This window comes from Aspergillus versicolor, assembly GCF_001890125.1.
Source record: "Aspergillus versicolor CBS 583.65 unplaced genomic scaffold ASPVEscaffold_9, whole genome shotgun sequence".
NCBI classification, from domain to species: Eukaryota; Fungi; Ascomycota; class Eurotiomycetes; order Eurotiales; family Aspergillaceae; genus Aspergillus; species Aspergillus versicolor.
In genome coordinates this window covers 237,745-260,710 of record NW_024467532.1, presented here as the reverse complement: position 1 = coordinate 260,710, position 22,966 = coordinate 237,745, and the positions used below count along the sequence as shown (strand labels likewise).

Here is a 22,966-nt window from a genome sequence, read left to right as displayed (position 1 = left end):
ATGTAGACGGATGCAAGGATAGACATCCGGTTCAAAAATGCACTAATTACAACTGCACCGTACTTTCTACCTATAGATCTACGGATTCCATTTGAAGCCATCGTGGTTTGGTTTCAATCAACTTATGGATTGTTCCAGCTAGAAAAGTCTTGCGCACTTTAACGCCGACTGATAAGCACTTTATGGGCAGGGTATCCCACTATAACATCAGCAGAAGGCTCATTTTCATGCCTAGCAAACAACAAACAATTCGATCAATGATCACATCGCAAACAGCAGGCCCAGATTGTGCGTCTCTGAGACAAGAAACGGTGTGATGCCGGCTCATGCATGCTTACAGCATCCACAATCCTCGACGGGCGCCTATTATCAACCCTATAGGCTCCATGTAGGTAAGGACCCGACAAAAGCAAAAAGCAACTAAATAAGGCCCTAATGCCGAGATCCACCACGGCCTACATTCTTGCCCTGCAGTCAAATATCTCAAAAACGAGGCGCCGCATTCGCCGGTGTCTCCGACAGCACAAGAGGCGTTATGAATCCCTCGCTGGAATATTAATAATAATAATAATAATGGGAGACATGGAGTTGGCCAAGCAAATGAATCCTTTAACTCTTTCTAAATTCCAAACGCCGAACCCGCGCAGAAAATACGCCCTGCAGGCAGACTTGCCCGCTTTTTTGCTTAACATTCAAGAATGGAATGGAACTGAACTCCGAAAACTCCACACCCCAGCTTGTGCAGAAAACAAATCTTCGATTCCATTTCCATGACCCTCTCCCCCCACCCCAAAATCACCACTCCCCACCAGTGGCCTGGATAACCCTTTCAACCTCGCCCCGAACCTCCGGCATTGCACTTCTCATCTCCCGCGCAAGAACATCCCTGAAGCTCGCAAAGGCCTCCTTCTTCCCCTTCAGATCTTGGTTCCCGCGCTGCACAAGCTCGACGAATTCTCGCGTGTAGATGTCCGGATTTCGAGAGGCGTCCACGTAGTCAATTATTTCAGGCGGCAGCGCAATCGAATGCAACGGTGGGTCCCTGCTGTCATTGGAACCGGGTGTTGCATTTGCGTTTGGGTCGTCGCGGGTATGTACGGAGAGAGTGGAGAGCGAGGTTGTTAGGTTTTTTCTGCATCATCCGGCATCCATCATCAGTCTAGATCCGCAAAGACCGTGAGACGATTAAAACGGGTAGGGAATGGATAATATACATCTTCCGCACGAGCTCCTGCTGCGTCTCAGGACCCAGGTAACCATGGACCGCGGACTGGATTTCAAACAGGTGTTGGATAATATCCTTGATTTCGTCTGTTTTTGCGCGCGCCCCACGTTAGATGATGCCTTCAGCAAAAGTTACACAGGGAGGCAACCAACTGTCAACCGAGCTTAGTGTTATGGGCGCCATGGCCTCTGCTTGGTGAGGGGGTGAAGTTGGGGGATGGTCTGAATGTGAGGAGTACTCCGTACGGACAGCAGCAGGCTGAGGTCTGGACTTGGGGCGATAAGGTTGTTATCTTTTGGGTCTAACCTATTCTGGTAATTGACTTTAAACGCCCGCCGAGGCTCCTGCTCCAGCCTCCGAGTTGGGCTGGCTGCTAAACCAGCCCGGTCATTGCTATTAAACTACGTAGGGGAATATTTAATTCATCGGTCGAACACTGTCAGTTGGATATGCGAATATATATAGGTGAGCTATAAGGTACATGTACACCGCGAACATTAGAACCAGTCCACCAAGCCAACATAGTAGATATGGTCGACACCCTGCAATACATATGCAAACCCGCTCTGAGTACCAAAAGTCCAAATGGCAGGAAGAAATCAATACAAGGCTAATCTAAACAGTAATGGGGAAAGTAGCTGATGGCTGCTATTTTACACCTCTTTGGTCCGCACCGCCGGAAACTTGGGTATCTCGATCTCTGTCTCAACCATCTGCAGTCCAGAGAGACTAGGATACCTCTTACTAAAGTTCGCCTCCCAATCTTCACCGGGGCTCGTGGGGGTTCCTTGAGTTGGCTGGCCTTGGAGACGGTCAAGGTTGTTCGTCCCAGACGGTTCCGCGCGGAGGCCCTTTGGCTTTGGAGGCGCCGTTGGGCGTGGCCCCGTGCGCTGTGCGGCCGCAATATACCCCGTGGTTGATGTCTCCTGCTTCGGTGCTGGGGGTGGGTTCCCTGCACCCCGCGTGCTCGGTCGTGACTGTGCCTCCGGCTGCTTTGCCTGCAAAGCGTCCTCGGGTGTTTCTGTGAACCTCCCATACCCAGTAGCAGTCTTGGGCGGTGGAGGCTTGCTGGCTTCACCGAAAAGAGTTTGTACCCTGTTCATGATTGCAGGAGCTCGCGTCGCATCGCCTGTGGGTCTCCGACCCCCCTCTCCCTGTTCGGCAACCCGGCGACGATATTCAGCGGCAGCACTTGCAACACGCTTCTCTTCTTGCGATAGACGTCGACGTTCAAGCTCACGGCGCATCTCAGGTGAGATGTCATCATCGTCATCAGCTTCACCTGGATGCCCAACTGGTTCCACGGGTGTTTCAGAGCCTGACGCTGGAGATAAGAGCGGTCTGGGGAAGTCTTCTTGGGCGGGAGATTGAGCCTTGCCTTCTTGACCACCCTCAAAACGGCGGAAAGCATCGCCAAACCGACCACCAAACAGCGTCTTGGTGCCAGAAAAGGACAGCGTCGAGAGACTGGAGCGTTTCGGATGTTTTGAGGAGCTCCCACTGTAACGTTTCTCGCGCTTCCGATTCGATTCGTCCTCCTTCGCTCGTAAATAATCCACATCTGATGATATATTACCGCGGTCGTACTCAACTTCAGTTTTTGCATGCTGCAGCGGAGATCCACCATCGTAAGGTGATCTGGGTAACTCAAGTGACGAACGGGCACTTTCCGCGCTCCGAGGTGGAAGCTCAAGTTTGGTGCCTGCGTGGGTTGATAATGGACGGGATCGACTGTTGGCCGATCTTGAACGATGTATGGAGTCATCAACCTCCGGATGTGGCGGCCGAAGAGCTTCCATCGAAGGTCGCGATGACGCTGACAAATTTGATAGCCTGTCCGATGAAATCCTCGGGTCTCTCTCCAACTTTGAGGGGGGGATAGGCGATATTCCAGGCCTGGACATCCTTTTTTCATTGTCAGCAGTCTTCGGCTGTTGATCGGAAGACGGGAACCTGTGGATTGGCCGACTAGGTGGTTTCAACCCTGAAAACCCGGGGCTTTCAGGTGGCGAAGTCATCGTACCAGTAGATACCATTGCAGGTCTCTGGGGTGCCGGTTGATAAAGTGGTGTTTGTCGCGGTGGCTCATCGCGATACTGCTTGTATTCTACTGGTGATTTCTTCGTTGGTTGTGATTGTTGCCGCCTATTGACAGGTTCCACAGGCGTTTCTTGAGGTAGCGGCGAGTGCTTAACGAACGCGTCATCGGCCAGGGCATTGGTTAGCTTCTGGGCAAGAGCATCATCTTCCTTCTGGTCCGCGACTGTTTGCTCAAACTCGAATTTGCCTCTCTTCTCATGCAGAATATTGAATTGGTCAAGTGATGGGAATCTATCCGAGAACTCGTCGTCGGCCTTCCTACCATCCAGTGCAGCAAACGGGTCTGTAGGTGTTCCACGAAAAGGCGATGGGCTTGGGCGTGCCGAGTTTTGCTGCGAAGTTTCCGGTCTAGTTGGTCGCCCGCGACGCATTGGAGCAATTTCCGGAATAGTGACATGAGTCTCCTGGACTGGTGCAGAGAACACGGCCCCGAGTTGCGGTGTTTCGGTTGGGGACGGGGGGAGCTCTTGATACCGGCGCGCTTCCGATGTCGACCGGTTGACATAAATCTAGCACTGTTAGCTTGCAGGTCCGTAGAAGGATAGAATGTCCATACGTCTTTAATTGGAACCTCTCGTCCCTGCATTTGACATGCCTGGCGCAATACCTGATAAATATTAGGGCGCTTCTGCGCGCTTTCCTGAAGCATTGATGCTGCAAAACATTAGTATGTTGGTCGGATCATGTCGGGACAGAGGAACACTCACATATAAACATTTTAAGCCGGCTTGAAAATTGAGGGTAGGAAGGGAACTTGTAGGATGCATTCAGAATGGCCATCTGTCCAACTTCTTCAAACGGTGTGGTATAGTAGCAGAGTTTGTACAGGAGGACCCCCAGGGCCCATATGTCACTCTTCTCATCGATCGGCTGTTTTCGATAAACATCAATCATCTCCGGGCTTCGATATTGCAGGGTCGTGTGCCGTTGCACATCGTCTTCGATCAGACGACCTTCCGCAGCCGAGGTCGCTGCAGGGCGTGGAGGAGCAGACGACCCAAAATCACAGACCTTATAAAGTACAGTACCTCCATGGCGAGAGATAAGAACGTTCTCCACCTTCAAATCTCGGTGTAGTAAAGGGGGCTTAAGGTAATGCATGCAAGCCACACCCTCGGCGACATCGGAAAAGATCTTAATGACTTCCGGCTCTGTCAAGCGGTTCTGTAACCGAGTGTTCATAAAATCAATTAAACCCCCGCCTGCACAATATTCCATTAGGAGAAACACCTCGTAGCCACCAGCTTTGAGCTGCGACGCATGGGAGTCGATGTACTTGACAATGTGACGGTGGCCTTTGAGCTTCTTCATCGTCTCGACCTCGGTGCGCATGTTGGCAAGCGCAGACTTATCGGGAACGGCCACCCGCTTCAAAACCGCCTTGTCGGTGCCATCCACAGGCTGCGAGAGCCGTACGACATAGACATGGGCGAATCCACCTTCGGACAGGTATTTCTCGATTACAACCCGGTGGCTACCGACCTGGACTTTGGTGTTGGGCAAGAACGTCCCAGCTGGCGCAGTCATCGCGGCAACCGGGTTGTATGAAGGAACCGGCCGATGCTGAGCGGCATGACTCTGGTAGGACTGGGAGTGATGGGAGGCCATAGCGGGGAGGAGGGAGGGAATGGGTGAGCCCCGTGGGGAGGGAGAAACGGGATTTTGTTGAGGGCGAACGTAGCTACCGTTGCTGCATAGAGAGAAAGGACAGTATCTGGGCTAAGACCAGGGATATTAGAGCAATCCTCGGCAGGCAGATGCACGAGAATGCCAGTTGTCGGCGGGGAGGAGGTGGGCTCGACGACGGAGAGGCGGTGACGTTGGGGGCGGTGCCTGACAACCCCCAAGGGTCTATCAATGAGAGAGGGGGGGTGGAGGGGGGAAAGAGGCGCAAATAAAGAGGGCAAGAATTATGACACCTAACAAGGCCGGGGAGATGTGAGGAATCTGAGCCCTGGCCAGTCGAAACGGTGATGCAGGTCAGCCTCCGAACGTGGATGCCTCAGGTACGTCGGGTGAAGGTACCTTTTAACGCTCCCAGGCATCACCAGGCATCAATTGACTGCCCTGCCGTGGGCGAGTAATGGGGTTGCCACGAGCCGTATCATACGCCCCCGCAACCAGTAAATATGGCAAACCCAGGGCAAATTTAGCTGTGCTAAGACCAAGATTCCGGTACCATACGGTAAGTTTCGCCAGTCATCGGATAACGAGGCATGATATCAACGGTCACAATCCTGAGTCATTCAGAAGCTGTCTCTAACGTATTTTCAACCAATTATTAGGGGGGTCTCGGGCCACTATGGAGAGGAAGATAGTCGCAGAAGAACTTCTGGGTTGAAACTGTCCAAACGATGAGGCACCAAACGAGATGAGCGCCTCTGCCTGAGGCAAAATACACAGATGGAATGATATCCCCAAAACTAGCCCTTTTAGGAATAAATATATCCTATTACATAATCAAATAACCACCAATCATGTAACACAACGCTAGACCTGGAACAGATAAATCAAAACAAACAACATCGTCGCTGCAACACTGAAGGGTGGATTGTCCGCTGTGCTCGATGCTCTGTGGAAGAAGATGGTGTTTTAGCGGATCAAAAAGACTCGATGCACTGCAGTCAGACTAAGGTGGCCGAGGCGGTTCAACCTCTGGTTAAAGTTGCTTGTTAAGCTACCGCTGGGAATGCGCCGTACGGAGCGTAACCTAAACGCACCGGAATGGGGGGCTTGATGAGAACTCAATCGGGATCGAATAGATGCGGAAAATAAATCCAGAGATTCCGACCGTCTACATTTCATTCGGAATTTGTATATATCAAGGGGTGGTGGCGGGGGGGCAAAGAGTGTGTTGGTAAAAAATAATGCCGGATGTTTATCTGTTGCAGCGTCCTTGGCCTTTCCTGCAGCTCTCCTGGGGGAGAAACTGAAAAAACCCAATGTTCGGGCGAAATCAACCACTAAAAGAGTTTCTTTCCGCTTCTCATCTGCACTGAATCGTTTTGCCTTCTGCCTAACCGCTTTTGGTGGTTCTGTTGGCTGTGCTGTCGTGGTCACAACCTAGCGCTGATCCTAGGAAACGCATCTCTCACCAGTTGTTGCCGCCTGCCCACCTCGTCTTCTTTTCGACTTCTTCCCATCCCACTTCTTCCCTTTCTTCTCATCTTTGCCCACCCATCTCCATCTCCTCTTCCCTATATTTTAACCTCTATATATATTCTTATAATTATTCTTATCGCTTCATTGTTATTGATCTCAATACGACAGCGCACGATCAGGCTCGTCCTACCCTCGCTGACACCCTCCAAGCAAGCGCTGGGACACGACTCGGCGCCCAGCTGATGTCGTGGCGAACATGATCTATTCCCTGCCCATTACGTGTCAGTTCCTGTCGATTTCGAAATAGTCGGAGGACAGGGAAGTCGGGTGGAACTCGGAACAGCTGCGCCGCAACCAAGAATCGACGTTGGACAAGGTCTTCCTCAGTTGAGGCTTTTACCTCGCTATCCTTATATACCCGAATCGGTGAACCATGGACGACGGCCCCCCGCCTCCACCACCTCCGCATGGCGAGAAGCCAAACACCACGCACGGCGAGTACCGCAAGTCGTCCGATCTCCCAGAAGGAAACTACGATATCTTCGTAATACCCCCACATTCGTCTGGCTCAGGGTTTCTCTATCTTCCGTCACTGCAATGTCAACGTAATAGCTTCATTGCAGGCTCTGCGTGTACGCTTGTCGCAGTTTACGTGTGGATGACCCTGGTCCCAGTGCTGCAACTGTGGTATGCGACGACCGTCGCAAGCGGCGGGGGAGCGGGAATCGCGATCCTTGCGGTTGGCATCGTTGGTGTTGGAGGATGGGCATTCGGCAATTACCAGGCCGGTAGTGGAGCTTCTCGGCAAGGGCCTGGATCTGGAGCCAACTGGTCTGGGTCTGGGGGACCAGGTGGATCAAGTGCGAGCAGTCAAGGTGGTGGTGGAACAAGTCACTCCAGGGGAGGAAACTTTGGCGGCCAGTCTGGAGGGCCACATCAACAGGGTAATTACGGCGGAAACTTCGCTGGTGGACCCCCACCAGGAAATCAGTATTCAGGGAATCAATATAGGGCTAATAATGACCCGCCACCACAGGCTACTCCTGGTCCTAATTCGAACAACAACGGTGGTTCCAACCCGGGGGGCACTGGAAGTAAACCACAAACTGCGGAGGAGTGGGAGAAAGCTCGGGAGGAGACGAGGCGGAAAGAGGAGCTGCGACGAAAAATGGAGGAGTTTAAACGGAAACGGGAAGCGGAAGCTCGAGAGAAAGAAAGGCAGCGTGAGCGGGAAAAGATGGAAAAGGAGTTGCGCGAGCGCAGAGAACAACTAGAGAGGGAAATGGCAGCCGCGAGAGAAGCGGCCGCCAGGGAGGCAAAGCTAAGAGCAGAGAAAGAAGCGGCGGAGTACCGCGCGAAATTGGAGAGGGAAACAGCCGAAGCAAAACTGAAGGCGGAGAGAGAAGCCGCCCAAGCTCGGCAAAGGGAAGCAGAAGCTCGTGCACGCACTGAACGAGAGGCTGCGGAGGCTCGGGCCAAGGCAGCGCGGGAGGAGGCAGAGGCGAAGGCCAGGGCAGAGAAGGAGGCTGCGGAGAAAGAAGCGGCCGCAAAGGCCGCTGCAAAGAAGGAGGCTGATGCAAAGTTTGCCGCGCTGAAGGAGGCGGCCGCAAAGAAATATGCTGAGAAGAAGGCCCGGGACGCGCAAGAGGCGGCCGCGAAGGAGGCCGGAGCAACAACCTCAAAGATATCCAGTGCTTCGGCACCACAACCTCGTACACCATCCCCCAAAAAGCCGCCAGTGTCTCCCTCGAAAGCCAGCGCACCTACCGTGGATGATGATGCATATTCATTCCGACCCTACGACCGACCTAGGCGGCCGTACGGAGGTGCTTCTCAAGGTTCAGTATATTCGGAATCTTCCTACGCACCTTCACAGTCAACAGCACGCACAACCCCACCGCCATCCCACAGAGGAACTTATGAGACTAAGGACCCGGACAAGATTGTTATCAGGGGTGTCTACGCCTTCAACCAAGCGTTCCCTCGCACCCCAGTGGCCCAATTGGTGTCCGGTCAAGGAATGGTCACGGACGGGCTAGTCCTCCGCATTACTACGGAAGGGCTCTTCATTGACGACGACGTCCGCAGCGTTCCACAGCGTGAGTGGGACGTTAAAGCCTGGACGATGAAGCTAGTCGAAGTTTGGTGTCCGCAAGTAGGTCCACCAAAGCCGAACGCCCAGAAAGTAAACCAGGCGTTCTTCCGTCGTAGTACCAACGACGTGCCCTCGCCCGAGGAGTCCGACGCATACTTGGCCAATTTCCTAAAAGTCTGTAAGAATACCTGCCGCCTCGCCTCTCCAGCGTTCCTCAGCCGAAACAGCACAGACAGCAAAGAAAGCCAGCCTTACGGCGGACTCCATATCCTCCGGGCTACAATCCGCGACCAAGAAGGTCGTCGATACCTCTTCATTCTCCAAGAAAATGAGGGATGGAAGGTTGCTCTGGGACTGCAACGACTTCGCAAAGGTAGTCAGGTGCGGGCTCTAGGGGTGTGCGGGATGGCTCTCGCAGAGACAAGGACTGTACTTTCAGGACTTGGATATTGAAAGTTTTTGCTTTAATTTCCTTTTTTTCTCTCCCGTATGACATTCTGACGTTGATTATGACTTAGCCTCTGTTGTTTTGATATTCCTACCATTTTTACCCCTATTATGTTTTTTGTTTTGTTTTTTTGGATATGGTGAGCATGTATATATCCCCTCATGTACTTAACTGTGTGATTTTTTTTTTTTACAATTGAATATAACCCCGTCCGCGATGTCGTCTGACGACGACCAAATAATAATAATATAACCCATAGAATACGAAATATTAACTTTTGGTTGGCATGCGGCATGCCTCCGCTAAATATATCTTCGACTGTACCCTAAATATACAACCGGCCAAAATAAAATTTAAGTACACCACGAATCTACACTGCACTCCACGTGGACTTATATATACGCTTATCACTGTATTTTAGAAGAGAAATAGCAATCATCAATGATTCATATTCCATACTCATTCATGATATCCATTGCAATCCCAACCTTGTTTGTTCGCAAATAATGGAACGAGATAGATGGTAAAAAAAAGAAAATTTAATAGAAAAAGTAACCCAGGTATATAGCAAAACGCCGAGATGATCCGATCCAGCGCAGTCTTTGAGGTCGGATGTATGGAGCAGTGAGCAAAAGCGAGGAAGAGTTCTTCTTGAGTGGTAGTAGTAGTGGTCAGGAGCCCAAGACGAGACCAGCACGGAACAAAAAAAGATAAGAAGACAAACATGGAACGAAAAGAAAATAAAAGAAAATAAAAAAAGAAAACGGTCTATCTGGTTCATGCGAGCAAGCAAGCAAGCAAGCAAGTAGCGCCGAACATAGCAAGCATAGTACAGACAGGGTGATGGAAGAAGATAAAACTCCGTGAAGAAGGCCCCGAATGACGAATGGAGGAAGCAAGCATGATAAGATAAGTATGGAAAGAAACGAACAGGCGGCAAATCGATGTCACCGTGCGATGCAGATGCGGAGTGCTGCGCAGGAAACAAAAAAAAGAAAGTTGTTCTCCGTTTGGGATCACCTGCCGGATTGTATGAATGTATGCTTTGCTTTTGAATTTGGACCCAATTTTGTGTCGTTTCGTTTCGTTGTATCGAGTTTTGTATAGCAGCGGAAATAAGACGAATGAAAGGGAGGATGGTGAGGATGGGGTGGTCAATTCTTGATAGGGCAAGCGGGCGGGTTGCTTAGAACGGGAATCCGCCCGGAAACCCGCGCTGTCCGCCGCCGCCGCCGCCGCCGAAAGGATTGCCGCCGCCAGCATGGGCGAATCCGCCACCGCCACCATTCATCATGTTGAAGAGGACGCTGGGGTCGATGTTGATATGGGTGCCTCCCATACCACCCATGCCGCCCATTCCGCCCATTCCACCCATACCACCCATGCCTCCCATGCCACCAAATCCGCCACCGCCGAACATATCTGCGGGGTCCATCAGATCTTCGCCGTTATCGTAGGCAGCGCGCTTCCTATGGTATTATTAGCACTCTGGTGGGGGGGAAACAAAATTTAAGGAAGAAAACATACTGAGGGTCAATGAGAGTCTCGTAAGCCTCGCCAATTTCCTTGAACATCTCGTCGCCCTTTTCGCCGTCGCGGTTCTTATCTGGGTGATACTTGATGGCAAGCTTACGGTAGGCCTTCTTGAGATCTGTCTCATTCGCGTCTTTGGAGACACCTAGGATCTTGTAGAAGTCTTTCCGTTGCGCCTTCTTGAGTTCAAACTCGGCACGGCGAATGTCCTCCCGGATACCCTTTTCGCCGGGGTTGGACTCAGCAACAGCCTTGTAGTCTGTGACAGCCTCTTGCCAGTTACCAGCACCGCCGTGGGCCTTGGCACGCATCTTCTGGGCCTTGAGGTATGTTGGGTCTAGTCGAAGGGCTTCAGTGCAGTCGTTGACAGCATCATCGTACTCCTTGAGATTAATATACGCTTGAGCACGGTTCTGAAGGATCTTAGCATTCATGTCCTTGTTGGCTTGGTCCACGTTGAGCGCCTCAGTGTAGAGTTCAATAGCCTTGCGATAGTCCTTGGCCTTGAAAGCAGCATTTCCTTCATCCTTTGTTCGCGTGAGCTTCTGCAGCATGCGAAGTAGTTTGATCGCCGCCTTCATGTCAGGGTCCAGTCCGAGACAAATCTTGAGCGACTTGAGCGCCTGATCCGTCTCGCCCAGCCCGTAGTAGGCCCTCGCGCGAATCAAAAGTGCATCCGGGTCCTGGTTGTTTTCTCGGAGCATGTTGACAGCAATATCCTGGGCCTTTCCGAATGAGTTCCCTGTGGCCATCTTCAGCTGGGCCTCTGCTGTCATGATCGTCCAGGCACGGGGTTCTTTGACGCCCCGACCAAGAAGTTGCCGCGCCTGATCAACGCAGTACAGCACCATGGAAACGCCACGGTTCTCAGACAAGGTGTCCTTTGCCTGGTTGATGAAACGAAGCATGTTTGTTGGGGTTTGTCGGTCTGCGGCTGAGGCCGGAGGCTGGATGCGATCAAGCACTTCAAGTGCTTCAGCAGGGCGACCTAGACCAGTTAAGGTGCGGGCCAATCGGTGCAGAATTTTGGGGTTGCCGGGGTCCAGCTCGTCGGCTCGTTCTGCATCTTCAAGGGCTTCTAGATATCGGTGGGCGGCCAAGTTCGCGGCAGCGCGGTTTGACCGGTAGATAGATGAACTAGAGTTGAGTTCAATGGCTACCGCAGCGTTAATAACCAAACCTAAAGACTCGAAACATAACCGGTTATGGAATGGAAAGCAAACCTTTGGTAAACTCCTCAATAGCTCTGTTGTAGTTTCCGTCCTTGAAAAATTTGTTCCCCGCCAACTTGCAAGAGTCGGCTTCGTCTGTGTTACCGCTGGAGCGATGGGGTGGCGGGGTCGGGCTTTGTTTGTGAGGCTGTTGCTCCCCGTTGGTCTGGGCAGGCTCCGAGGGACTTCCAAGACGAGGGTCATTGCTGTCGATGTCCATCGAGCTGCGGGGGTCAGCGGCGGCGGCGGCCATGGCTGACAGGCGACGGAGCTCGTCGGGCGGAAGATTGAGCGGGTGAGAGTCGGGGTCGTGAGAGCTGCGATGGGGATTACGGGGCCGCGGCGCAAACGCAGAGGCGGATGGAGAGGAGGAGGAACGAGAGTGAGACTTGGAGGGGGAAGAAGACTTGGACTTGGACTTGGAGGACGAAGACTTCTGGGGTTGAGGAGAGTTAGACGAGCGAGAGAAACCGAAGAAACTCTTAGAATGGACCATTTTCCACGGGGGGAGCGGGGCCGCTGATTGGCTGGCTCAGTCGAAGATGAACGAAGGCGGTGGAATTATCGAGGAATTATCTTCAGCTTCTTGTTCGCATCATTGTACAAGCAACAAAGGAGAAAGAGCAAAGGATCAAAGGCCAGGAACAAAGAGCTGATAAAAAAACAGTCGGTCTGCTTCTGCTGAGCTGTCAGAGAATCTCATCGAACTCCGATAGTAGTCCCGCCGGCCTTGACAGGACAAGAATTCTGGAGGCTGGCTCCTTAGCGTGTGCTCACACCAACAGTGTCCCCCATACCTGTAGGCAAATCCGCTTGTGTCTATCATCCTGGGCGCCTGCAGAAGTGCCGCTTGCTATCAGATACGAAATCCTATTTGTTCATGGCTAGAATATCCGTCGTTTTAACACCTCTTAAGTGGGAAGCTGAAGGCCGGGTTTGCCAGACCCCAGCAGTTCGTAGGTGGAGAACGAGCAGGTACTCGGAGCATTAGACGGCGTTTGCTGTCTGGCCAATTTTGTCTTCAGAGGCCTGTCCCTCGTGAGGTATTATTCTACTTCATGCGGTTATTGTAACATTATCTTGGGCATCTGCGCCTGAAACGAGGTATCACAGGATGTCTCTGGATGCTTGGGTTCAGTGCTGAAATTTCCGTATTTGGCCTGACACGGCGCTGCTTTTAGTGGGCACATCTATGACTCCATTCCATCCACCCTCCACCCTCCACCGTTTTATCATGACCTATAATAGGCCACATTAACGCACACAATAATAATTACGAGGAAATGCAGCTGCAGCGGGATATCGGCTCAGATTAAATTATCGTGCAGGTAGCACCCACTTAACAGGAGGCTGGCCAGGTCTGGGATCTCCACTCAGAACTAATCATTATAACCTGTGGATGCATGACAATGGTATACAGCCCACAGCCGAATGATGCGTTCCAAGTCTCAGGGTTAGACTGAAGATCATGACAGGCGGGGTTGGGGGCCTTGGATCGCATATATGGATGTTGCAGAATTGTAGCTATACCTACTTACCGTACGAGGTAGTGCTTTCCACTAGTTACCACGAGCCTTAAGCCTTACATTGACTCCGCCCAGCAAAGAAATACGAGAACCCAAGACATATTACGAACCAAAAGCAAATATAAAGTTAATGACAATTGATTCATTTGAGGTATCTTCGCTGTAAAATGACACGCTAAAATTTCCCAGTATTAATTAATTATCAACGCCAGCATGCAAGAACAGATCAACGACTATGGGAGTCCATGCCTCAGGCACGTGGACTTTAATACTGTCGTAACATCGTTTCTTTTGGTTTGAATGCTCGCCCCGTCGGGTGAATCGCGTGCAACACGCCCGTTCCCATACTGCCAGACGTAAATCCGTTTTTCGTGGTGAAAAGGGTTTGCATGGGTCTGATCACTCCAGTCTTCACGGAAAGGCCTGCTACACGAAACGGTCCGGAGCGGCGGAAGATGGTTGTAATGGTGGTTGTAATGGTGTTTTTCGTACACCTCGTGAAGTCGTAGGTGACCTGATTCACTAGAATAGCGTTCACATGCCCCATCCAGATTCAAGGCCCTCAGCCAACACGCCGCCCAATGGCGGTCCATCGAGATCCACGTTGTGGTATCTGTTCAGGGCGCACTCTTGCTACGGCCGGTAGAATAGGCCCCAGGGGCTGATCAAAGACATGTTGTTCATAAGGTGGCGGGAGGTCCTCAGCCTCAACAGCCTCAATATCAGCCTCGTAATCCGCTGTTGGTGGGTATAGATTCGTCGATTGGGGTGGGTATGGATTTGTTGATTGTGGAGGGTATTGCGGCCCGGTGTTTGCGACTGAGCCTGGGCTTGATCTGGGATATTGTGGTCGTTGTGGTAGTGTTGGTGTCGTCGTTCTAGTTGTTAAGACCCATATTTGTTCGCTTTCAATCCAGACAAGTTGGTGCGGTGATGATACACTGTTTGAATGACTGCGTGGAGCTCGAGACGGCGACAACATAGCACCAGAACGATGAGCTACTTCACGGGATACTTCAGGGTGTAGAGACTGGTTCGGAGGTGTACGGTAGTTTGGCCTGGCGTTGTACTCGTTGGAATGGAGGATATTTTGCTGGAGTCCGTTGGATCCTGCGTTAGGGTATTTGCTGCGGGGGGCAATGGCGCTTGTCGATGCGGGCCTCGGAGGAAGGTCCCAGGTGTTTGTCTCCATCGGGCTCACAGGACTGAATGTATGCTCCAGTCGAATATGGGGGACACTTGCCGCGCTTGGCGTGGGACTGCCAGAGAATCTGCTGTCCCGAATGGGAGGGCCTTCGAGCGATGAGAGATCCATCTGGACGCTGAATGATAGCATGGACGCAGAGAGAAGGGGAAAGAGAAAGGCCAGGAGAGGGAGGGCCTTTTCTATTATATGAAAGAGCGAATCAACCGCAGGGGCCTTTTCTTGGATGGACCGAGCAGCTGGCGAGTACGAGGGAGCGAACCAAAAATATAGGTGGAAAATACGACGAAAGTGGATCGCCACACGAGATATCATCAGTCGATCGGTCACGAGAAAAGTGAATATGGGGAGCAGCTCCCATCAGGCGTGCGGAAGGGTTCACAAGTTATTTATCAAACGCTGCCTGCCTGACTCCTGAGGCGGTGCTGGCGACCCCAGTCTTTGAACCATCAGACCAACAAAGGAACAGATCATACACCAAGGCCCAAAACGCTGCGCCGCCTGGCCGGGGGCGGATCGCACGGAGCGATCGCCTGCAAGCGGCAATGAGCTCAGTGGCCGGAGGTTTAATGTCGGTTTCGGTAATAAGCGAACTGGGTCTTTTGATGGGACGTTGGCGCATCGCCTTGTGAATAGCGGAGTAGTATTGATGGCGACGGCCACAGCGAGGACGAAGTGGTGGTTTGCCCCGCTGAATCTCCTCCGATCCAACTTGGCCCCCGAATCCTTTCTGTCCCAGAGATGGTAAGCCTTGAAGGCGAATCGTGCATTTGTGCATGCAGGCACAACTCCCTATTATTATCTTCTTTGTTGACCTCGTCGACGACATCCACCGTGTATAGGGCGGAAACCCAAACCGCAGGGTCTGCCCATCCCGTCAGCGAGAGGAAGAGCGCAGACCAATGAAAGTCTGCACAGTCAGAAAGTTCAATCAGTTTTCTGGAGCATCCAAGCGCGGAGCTAGAAACTGTTCCTTCTTGGCGGGTTGCAAGGCGATGCTGGCTGTTGGCTGCTGGGACAAAGAGGAGAAGCAGAAATCCGCAGCAACACTGCCACCACGCCTTCTGCCTTGATTCCTTTGTTAGCTTACCAGCGCCCTGCAGCGGTCCTTGGTGATTTTATTTTCTGGGATAAGGGAAGTGCGCTTGTCAACATGAATCAGTTTTTTGTTTTTATTGATTTATTATTTCTAATGTGTCGCTTCATAGTGTAAATATGCGACACAAAGACTTGAAGCTCCCGAATACAGTAATAGAAGCGAGACGCCACTCACAACGCGCACTCGGCTGCCGATAAATGATGCCATCCTTGGGGATAGCAATAGGATATACGGTGTACGGTATAGAGGATTCTTCGAGCTGCCTCTTTCTCAATTAGATATCTGTCAGCGACCGCTGAGGGACGGTGTTCGAAGGATTACGGGAGATAAGCCTTCGCTCCATGGCCACTTAGCCAGAGCAGGAAAAGCAGGACGCTGCCAAGAACAGCGGTTGCATCCTGGGATTCAGAATAAGGCCAGGGATTTGGAGCATTATTGCCAGGACTTGAATAATAAAGTATTGATAGTCATATACGGAGAATTGTGATATACATATAGTCGACCTGTCAAGGATAAGAGGGTATTGTTGGCTCGGTGGTTCCGATGACGCGCAGCATCAGCCACTGGACGGGCTTGAATATCATCATTTACTTCCAAGCATCTTGCGGTCAGGCCGTCTAGCATCTGACGCGATCTCAGGCAGGACACTAGGCGCTGGCAGGCAGGAACACCCGCCATCTCGACAGTGCCGCTATTACTACTATTTCAGGGGCACTCACTGTAGAAAAGAACTAAGATTACCTATATATTATTACTTCGAAGAAATTGACCAGTATGTGAAGGACGTTCATGGTTTACATTAAATCGTATCCAGCCACCAAGACTGAGCTTCACAAAAACTCCGAAGCAATCCGGCAAGCCAAAAGAAAAATGTTCAAGAGAAAATCAAGAAAGATATCGAAGTATAAGACTGAAGAATCAGATTACTCTCCCCAAACCACAACACTAAAACTGAAACGACACCCGGACCTGCTCATGCAAACCCCGTTTCATCACCACAACCACGCCAGGCGCGAGGCCCGACGTGGCCATCTTGAATCACGAGTAACCCAGGGCTATACTATTGACATGAAGGGGAAACAATCTATGCCAGGAAGATAGCGGCGACGGCGGCGGCACCAGCGAAGCCGAAAGAGTTGCTGACAGAGTTGGCAGCACCAGTGAAGGTGGGGGGAGAAGGAGTGGCACTGCGAACAAGGTTAGACATAGATACTGATGTATATCAAAAGATATGAGCAACTTACGAAGCCGAGGCGGTGCCGGAAGCACTGCCAGTAGGGGCGACACCAGTGGGGTTGCCAGGGATGACAGGCTTAGAGGTGGTAGGAGCAACGGTGGGGGTGACGGAGATGGTGGAGTAGGTGACGGTGGGGATGCAAGTGGTCACGGGAATGACGGAGATGCTTCCAGAGGGCTGCTGGGGCTGCTGAGGAACAACCGGGGAGCTGGCGGTAGGCTGAGCAGGGGGGACAGCGACGCTGCTGCTGCTGGGAACCTCAGGGGCGACGGGAACGCTGGACTCGACGGGGGCGGTACCGGTAGGCTCAGCAGGGGGCTGAGTCGCGGTGTTGCCAGGGCAGTCGGTCACGGTGGGAGCGCACGAGGTGATGGTGACGTCCTCGGTGGAGTAGACGGTCTGGATGTCACCAGCAACGGCGAGGCCGGCGAAGAGGGCAATGGTAGCAGCGGAGAAACGCATTTTGATTGATTTGGTCGTGGAAGAAAAAAAACCGTCAAGGTAGTCTTTGAGTTGTGAAGTTGGGGTTTAAAGAATGTGGGTAGTTGGTTGTAAAAAGACTGGACGACCGTAGTCAAATGTTTGATGCTTCAAGCAGGACGAAGTTTGGACTTGAGTAAGAAAGAACAGAAAGGAAGCGGCAGATGAAAGAGCGAGCCCGGAGCCTTTGTATCATCTGGGAGATTAGCCTGGGAGATCGCTCAAGGGACGCAATCGGCACAGGGGAGAGAGAGTGGAGAGGGGGTCACAGCGGTGTACTCGACCATGGGGCCGCGCAACCCCCTGAATAAACCCAATAACGGCGAGTCAGCCTCGTGCTCTCTTTGTGGTTGGCGGAGATCAATTGTCGCTTCCATGACTACCAGCCTGCTAGGCAACTAGTCCGCTGTTAGTTGGCTGCCGCGAACACTGTTGTCGCTCTCCTATTTCCCAGGAACCGGAGGTTGCATGTTGATCTTTGTCTATCAGTTCGGCTCTTTGTCTGTGAATGGCCAGCCGGAGCGGATAGTCGAACTATGGTCTCTCCTGAGTTGTTCTGGACTTCCAGCTTCTGATAGGCCTGGCCGATGCATCGCTGCCCTCCCCGGCGGCAACGGAATCTTCATACAGTTCGATGTCATCAAATTCAGCGTGCTGATACCGCCATTGATTTGCCCAGCGTCACCCCATCCTCCAGTCCTGCCTATTTTCAGGGGAAAGACCAAACGTTGTTCGGGTAGTCTTGGCGAGTGTTTCATCCTGGGTGGAAAGCCAATGACATCGCGTGCTGCGGGGCCTTGCGACTCCGTTCCTGACGCCATTTCCCACGCGACTCCACCACAGTCCACTCTTGATTTTGCCATCAGCCCGACGGGCCAATCGCACAAGCAACTGACAATGACTTCTCCGCTTGCCCCTGGTTCCAATGTTGCCATTTATATCCGGAATAAATGGGGGCAACAGAGCAATTGCATTCTTCCAAGGTTAATTTCAGCCCAAGCAACGAGGGAATAAGGAAATCAATGGATAAAACAGGGAATTTTAATTGTTCGGATGGTCCGCCGATACATTATTGTGGACGGGAAATGGGACTTGCACGGGGCGGCAGAAACATGGAGTGCCACTGTTCGGCTGGAGCAAGTTTCCCCCGCTTCCTCACTGTCCTTAATCCAGGCCGCCATGCGTTGAAACCAGATTCAAAACAGTAGGAGGTCTTGCATATGCGGCAAAATCGCGGCCCTCGGCATGGACTGGGAAATAAATGACTTGAAGAATGAGGGTTTTATGAATATTTTAGGCCGTCACTGAACTTGGCGATTGGCCAGACTGGCCTTGGTACGCCTCTTCTGCGCACTGATTGCTTAATTAAAGCTTAGTGGGAAACTTGCGCTTGTTCGCTTCGACCCCTAGTAGTATACGACAATACCGACGAGGGAGATACGGGCCAGGGTGATCTCGAGATGTTCCTGCGATGAGCACAAGGCATATGGAGATTGAGACCGGCTCTGTCTTGTGCTCTTATTCCTGGCAAAGCTATCATCAGGTAGTCCGGACTCCCATAGCGATAGAGCCCTTGCGGGAGTGGATTTGTCCGCCTTTGCCATCCTTCAACTGATCTTGGCGGATGAGTGTCCCTAGCGGGAGCAACTTCAAGCAAGGCACGGTCTGATCCGTCAAAGACAAACAATTGGAACATTTTTGTCTTTCATGATTAATCATGATTCATAAAACTGGCATGTGTTCGCGAGGAAACGAAGGAAAAACATCCAAGCTCCACCGATCATCAGGGGAAGAGCGTTCTCTTGCCAACTTCCAAGAACTCTTCGAATGGAACTCAAGTCCGTCGTCTACTCCTCCATATTAACAAGGGGAAAAGAAAGGCAGTGGCTTGAATGGCGTTGTTATTCTTAGAAACCGTCAATCTCTCACCCACTTTAAGTGCCGTGGTTCAGTCCAGACCCCGGATATTATTATTGAGAGAACCCGTCTCAGTCCACGATTTTGCATGGTATGCCAATCAGGGCCACGTTGGGGAGTGAGCCAAAGAAAAAAGCCCTGACCTTCGTTCCTAATTGATCCAGAATCTTGATGCGTCTCTGTCTGGCGTCTACGGTGTAGACTACTCCGTACTCGTATTCGAACCCTTTGCTCTGCAAGTTAGAACTTGGACCGAAGAACCCAAAATGAGGTTGTGACAGCAACTGGCTTTCATGGCTCGCTCGTCTAGGCGCCGAGGCTGGTTATCAAGTCACATTCGATTGATCGGACTGCGGTGGGGATTTGGGCAAGAGGATCGTCCTTCGCCGCGCGTCTCTGTCCACAACTTGCTGGGGGAGCGAGCACTGAGCTGTGAGATATGAAGTGTCAAGACGGAAATATGGTGCTGGACCTGCTGGAAATTAAAGATGCTGGGATCGACTGATGGGCGCGCGAAATGCGTGATCTTCAGGTACAATCCAAAGGTGTGAAACAGATTGCTCGAATAGAAGGCGTCACAAGAGCACTCGCCACAACGCAGGGCTGTCGATGCGCGATACTCAATTCGGAGGCAAGGCTGAGTATCGAGACTTAAGAGAGCGCCCCAATGTCTTGAGTTGTCTGTTTTCACTCTTCCACTCTTCACTCTTCGACTCTTATCACTCCGTGCGTGGAGAGAGGACTCCGTGTCTCAGGTCTCAGGTCTCGGGTATCGACCGGCAAGCCGGCAGTAATAATCTTTCATCAAAGGTAATACAGAGGATGCTGGGTAATCATAATGAGATCATAATTGTATTCGATGGAGAGATTGGAGTCTTGGAGAAGGGAGAGACAAGACTGAGTGCGTCAGCTGGAGCCGGGGAATGCTTGGCCTCACAAGGCTGACTTGCTCTCTGCCATGCGGCCCATGCGACATGCGCTGCTTCATGGGAGTACATCTGTCCTCTCATGGCAGAGAGTCGGGTTACAGAGATGCTACTGTTGCAGCGTAGCTATACCGCTGCATCCCTCGAGTGTACAATCTACGGCGTAACCACTGCGTATTTCCTTATGACGGACAACGTTTGTTTGATCATCATATGGTGGACTCCAGGATGAGGCGCAGCCGGTGGTGGAGGCAGTAAAGCCACAGTCGCAACTCCAGGGCGCAGTCTGAGTGGTGAAACAAGTTCCTCTGGCCTCGAGGGCCGGCGGCTCGGTGTCTCAGGTTGAGGGTTCCGATGAAGTGTCATAGATGGTGGCCGTGTTGATGATTTCATCGAAAGAGTTTTGGTGGATGCCTAGTGGTGCCTGAGCAGTAGCCATCTCTCTCAACCAGACAACGTTAGCAAGTGACAGCCTCACCGTTGACACATTCTTTGCAATTTGCAATTTACCATAAGCGCCCAGTTGAAGCCCAGCCTGGTCGTCTTGCATTCCTGGACCATCCAGACGGTTTGCAGCCAACGTGGTCGCCGCAATAACCGCCTGACTGAACGGCCCCGACGCTCGTTCTCATCGCTCTCCCTCAGTCTCGCCCTCCTCCATCCCCTCCATCCTGCTCCTCGCGCTCTACCGGTCCGGTCGTTTAATCCATCCATCGCTTCGACGGTTACTCGCCGTCGTTGCCGCCATCATTCTTACCTCTCGCTATCACCTCTGTTCTCTTTCGTCACTCGCTCGCTGGGGATTCGTTACCCGCCGTTGATCCCTCTCTCGTTGGCCCAACGCATGCCGTTTCTTCTTTGATTCCCCTTCTCGCCCCTCATAGCCATTCTTGTCTGAACTGTGTCGTTCGCATCTCCTGCTGGGCATACCGGCTCCCATAATTTCCCCCCTAGCTCCGCGGCCTTGATCGAGCCCCTCTTTGCCTGCAACCGCCGCTTCTAGCCCCACGACTCTTTGTTCCCACTCCTCCCTCACGACTCTACTACACCTTTCTCCTTCCCTAATTTCAATACTTAGCCGCTACGAGAAACACCGCCGATCTGGCTACCACGACAGATCCTAACGAGTTGTTCTTGCCCGGTGAGAGGCAAAACAATCTCGCAATGTCTTCATCCCCCGTTCCCCTCCTCAAGGCTCCCGTCCCGGGCAATCGCGGCAATCCCAATAGTCCCCGGCCGCCTAAGCTTACCTTGGGTATCCCTCCCTCTGCTACGAGTCGTCCTGTCGCCGGTAATGGCGTTCCTGTCGCCTCGGATGCGCCCCAGCCACAACGTCCGTCTGGTCGGCCCCCTCCTCCCCAGCTGCGACTCGCAACCCCTATGGGCAGCACCCAAGATGTTCCCCCGCAGAGGAATGCTCGACCTATGCCACCGCCCTTGGCAACAACCGGGCTGAACGACTCGAACGACCGCTCGCGTTCAGGGAGCTTTACCCATCTGGATGGAAAAGGCAGTGGCCCCGCCTCCGCCTCATCATCTAATTATTCAACCCTGTCGTTTGCTATGGGTCTCCGACAACCGCATGGAGGAACGCCGGACCCCTCATCAGCGATCAGCTCTGTATATTCCGATCGCGAGGGTGGTGTGCAGATGGAACGAGATAACAGCGTGAACGGCCTGATCCCCGATTTAGACAAGCTGAGTCTGGAGAAAGGTCGAGCTTTGGATGTCGAGGATCTCGATGACCAAGGGTGGCTGGCCGCCAGTGAACAGAAAAAGGTTGTTGAGTTAGGTAGCTTGGGTGAGGGAGCAGGAGGAGCTGTCACACGATGCAAGCTCAAGGATGGGAAGACGGTCTTTGCCTTGAAGGTGAGTTTCGGGGAAGTATCCCACGACCCATTCATGAGCTAATCTACGATATGAAGATCATCACTACAGACCCGAACCCAGATGTAAAGAAGCAAATTATCCGCGAACTAAACTTTAACAAAGATTGCGCCTCGGAACATATTTGTCGCTACTATGGTGCGTTTATGGACAAGTCGACCGGTACAATCTCTATTGCGATGGAGTTCTGTGAAGGGGGTAGCTTGGATAGTATATATAAGGAAGTTAAGAAGCTAGGTGGACGGACAGGTGAAAAGGTGCTTGGGAAAGTGGCAGAAGGTGTTTTGAACGGATTGACATATCTCCATGGCAGGAAGATTATCCATCGAGGTATGTTTACTTTTGTCAAATCTCTTTTGAGGTTGTTAACGTTGGTGCAGATATTAAGCCATCCAATATTCTTCTTTGTCGGAACGGTCAGGTGAAGCTCTGCGATTTTGGAGTCAGCGGAGAATTCGGTACCAAGGGCGACGCAAATACTTTTATCGGAACTTCATATTACATGGCACCAGAGAGGATTACAGGTCAATCATATACTATCACATCCGATGTCTGGTCACTCGGCGTGACCCTGCTGGAAGTTGCCCAACATCGATTCCCATTCCCTGCCGACGGGACAGAGATGCAGCCACGCGCTGGTCTTATTGACTTGTTGACATATATTGTGCGGCAACCGATCCCCAAACTGAAAGATGAACCAGAAAACGGTATCCGCTGGTCGAATAACTTTAAATACTTTATTGAATGCTGGTACGTTAATGCTCATGTATCCCAGATTCGAACCATGCTGACTAGCAATAGCCTTGAGAAAGAACCACCACGAAGAGCAACACCATGGCGGATGCTGGAACATCCGTGGGTATTGGACATGAAGAATAAAAAGGTGAACATGGCAAACTTTTTGAAGCAGGTCTGGGATTGGAACGAATGAACTCTCCTATCCCGTCGACTTCGAACGTTTATAATACATCGCGAT

The 22,966-nt window shown here is 51.9% G+C and overlaps 7 protein-coding genes across 7 annotated transcripts; 2 read left to right on the top strand and 5 right to left on the bottom strand.

The window, feature by feature from the left end:
- Positions 1–795: 795 nt before the first annotated feature.
- Positions 796–1,408, bottom strand: nut2 (mediator complex subunit NUT2; the record flags this gene model as incomplete). Its single annotated transcript, XM_040807515.1, has 3 exons — positions 796–1,132; positions 1,215–1,311; positions 1,378–1,408. The coding sequence occupies 3 exons, from the start codon at positions 1,406–1,408 to the stop codon at positions 796–798; spliced, it is 465 nt and encodes a 154-aa protein (XP_040671202.1).
- A 227-nt stretch (positions 1,409–1,635) lies between these two features.
- ASPVEDRAFT_44935 (putative serine/threonine protein kinase) lies at positions 1,636–5,311 on the bottom strand. Its single transcript, XM_040813168.1, has 3 exons — positions 4,033–5,311; positions 3,882–3,979; positions 1,636–3,834 (listed from the first exon to the last, which is right to left on the bottom strand). The coding sequence occupies exons 1-3, from the start codon at positions 4,931–4,933 to the stop codon at positions 1,879–1,881; spliced, it is 2,955 nt and encodes a 984-aa protein (XP_040671201.1). The 5' UTR covers positions 4,934–5,311; the 3' UTR covers positions 1,636–1,878.
- Positions 5,312–6,860: 1,549 nt separating this feature from the next.
- Positions 6,861–9,276, top strand: ASPVEDRAFT_55338 (uncharacterized protein; the record flags this gene model as incomplete). Its single annotated transcript, XM_040815060.1, has 2 exons — positions 6,861–8,820; positions 9,230–9,276. 2 exons carry the CDS (start codon positions 6,861–6,863, stop codon positions 9,274–9,276), a joined length of 2,007 nt encoding a protein of 668 aa, XP_040671200.1.
- Positions 9,277–10,156: 880 nt separating this feature from the next.
- ASPVEDRAFT_55337 (DnaJ and TPR domain protein) lies at positions 10,157–12,210 on the bottom strand (the record flags this gene model as incomplete). Its single annotated transcript, XM_040815059.1, has 3 exons — positions 10,157–10,439; positions 10,498–11,659; positions 11,727–12,210. The coding sequence occupies 3 exons, from the start codon at positions 12,208–12,210 to the stop codon at positions 10,157–10,159; spliced, it is 1,929 nt and encodes a 642-aa protein (XP_040671199.1).
- A 1,592-nt stretch (positions 12,211–13,802) lies between these two features.
- On the bottom strand, positions 13,803–14,555 carry ASPVEDRAFT_31814 (uncharacterized protein; the record flags this gene model as incomplete). The annotated part of the gene is made up of 1 exon (XM_040810531.1): positions 13,803–14,555. The coding sequence occupies one exon, from the start codon at positions 14,553–14,555 to the stop codon at positions 13,803–13,805; it is 753 nt and encodes a 250-aa protein (XP_040671198.1).
- A 1,746-nt stretch (positions 14,556–16,301) lies between these two features.
- Positions 16,302–17,377, bottom strand: ASPVEDRAFT_44929 (GPI anchored serine-rich protein). The gene is made up of 2 exons (XM_040813167.1): positions 16,788–17,377; positions 16,302–16,730 (listed from the first exon to the last, which is right to left on the bottom strand). The coding sequence occupies exons 1-2, from the start codon at positions 17,240–17,242 to the stop codon at positions 16,628–16,630; spliced, it is 558 nt and encodes a 185-aa protein (XP_040671197.1). The 5' UTR covers positions 17,243–17,377; the 3' UTR covers positions 16,302–16,627.
- A 3,890-nt stretch (positions 17,378–21,267) lies between these two features.
- On the top strand, positions 21,268–22,921 carry ASPVEDRAFT_138223 (uncharacterized protein; the record flags this gene model as incomplete). Its single annotated transcript, XM_040807467.1, has 4 exons — positions 21,268–21,972; positions 22,029–22,320; positions 22,371–22,740; positions 22,792–22,921. 4 exons carry the CDS (start codon positions 21,268–21,270, stop codon positions 22,919–22,921), a joined length of 1,497 nt encoding a protein of 498 aa, XP_040671196.1.
- Positions 22,922–22,966: the final 45 nt, after the last annotated feature.

Excerpts from the sequence above, each read along its gene's own strand:
- ASPVEDRAFT_44929 (XM_040813167.1), bottom strand. The coding sequence starts at position 17,242 with ATGCGTTTCTCCGCTGCTACCATTGCCCTCTTCGCCGGCCTCGCCGTT. Across the intron at positions 16,731-16,787 it reads TCCGGCACCGCCTCGGCTTC|TGCCACTCCTTCTCCCCCCA; the intron begins GTAAGTTGCTCA and ends CCTTGTTCGCAG.
- ASPVEDRAFT_44935 (XM_040813168.1), bottom strand. The coding sequence starts at position 4,933 with ATGGCCTCCCATCACTCCCAGTCCTACCAGAGTCATGCCGCTCAGCAT. Across the intron at positions 3,980-4,032 it reads CCGGCTTAAAATGTTTATAT|CATCAATGCTTCAGGAAAGC; the intron begins GTGAGTGTTCCT and ends AATGTTTTGCAG. Across the intron at positions 3,835-3,881 it reads GAGAGGTTCCAATTAAAGAC|ATTTATGTCAACCGGTCGAC; the intron begins GTATGGACATTC and ends TAACAGTGCTAG.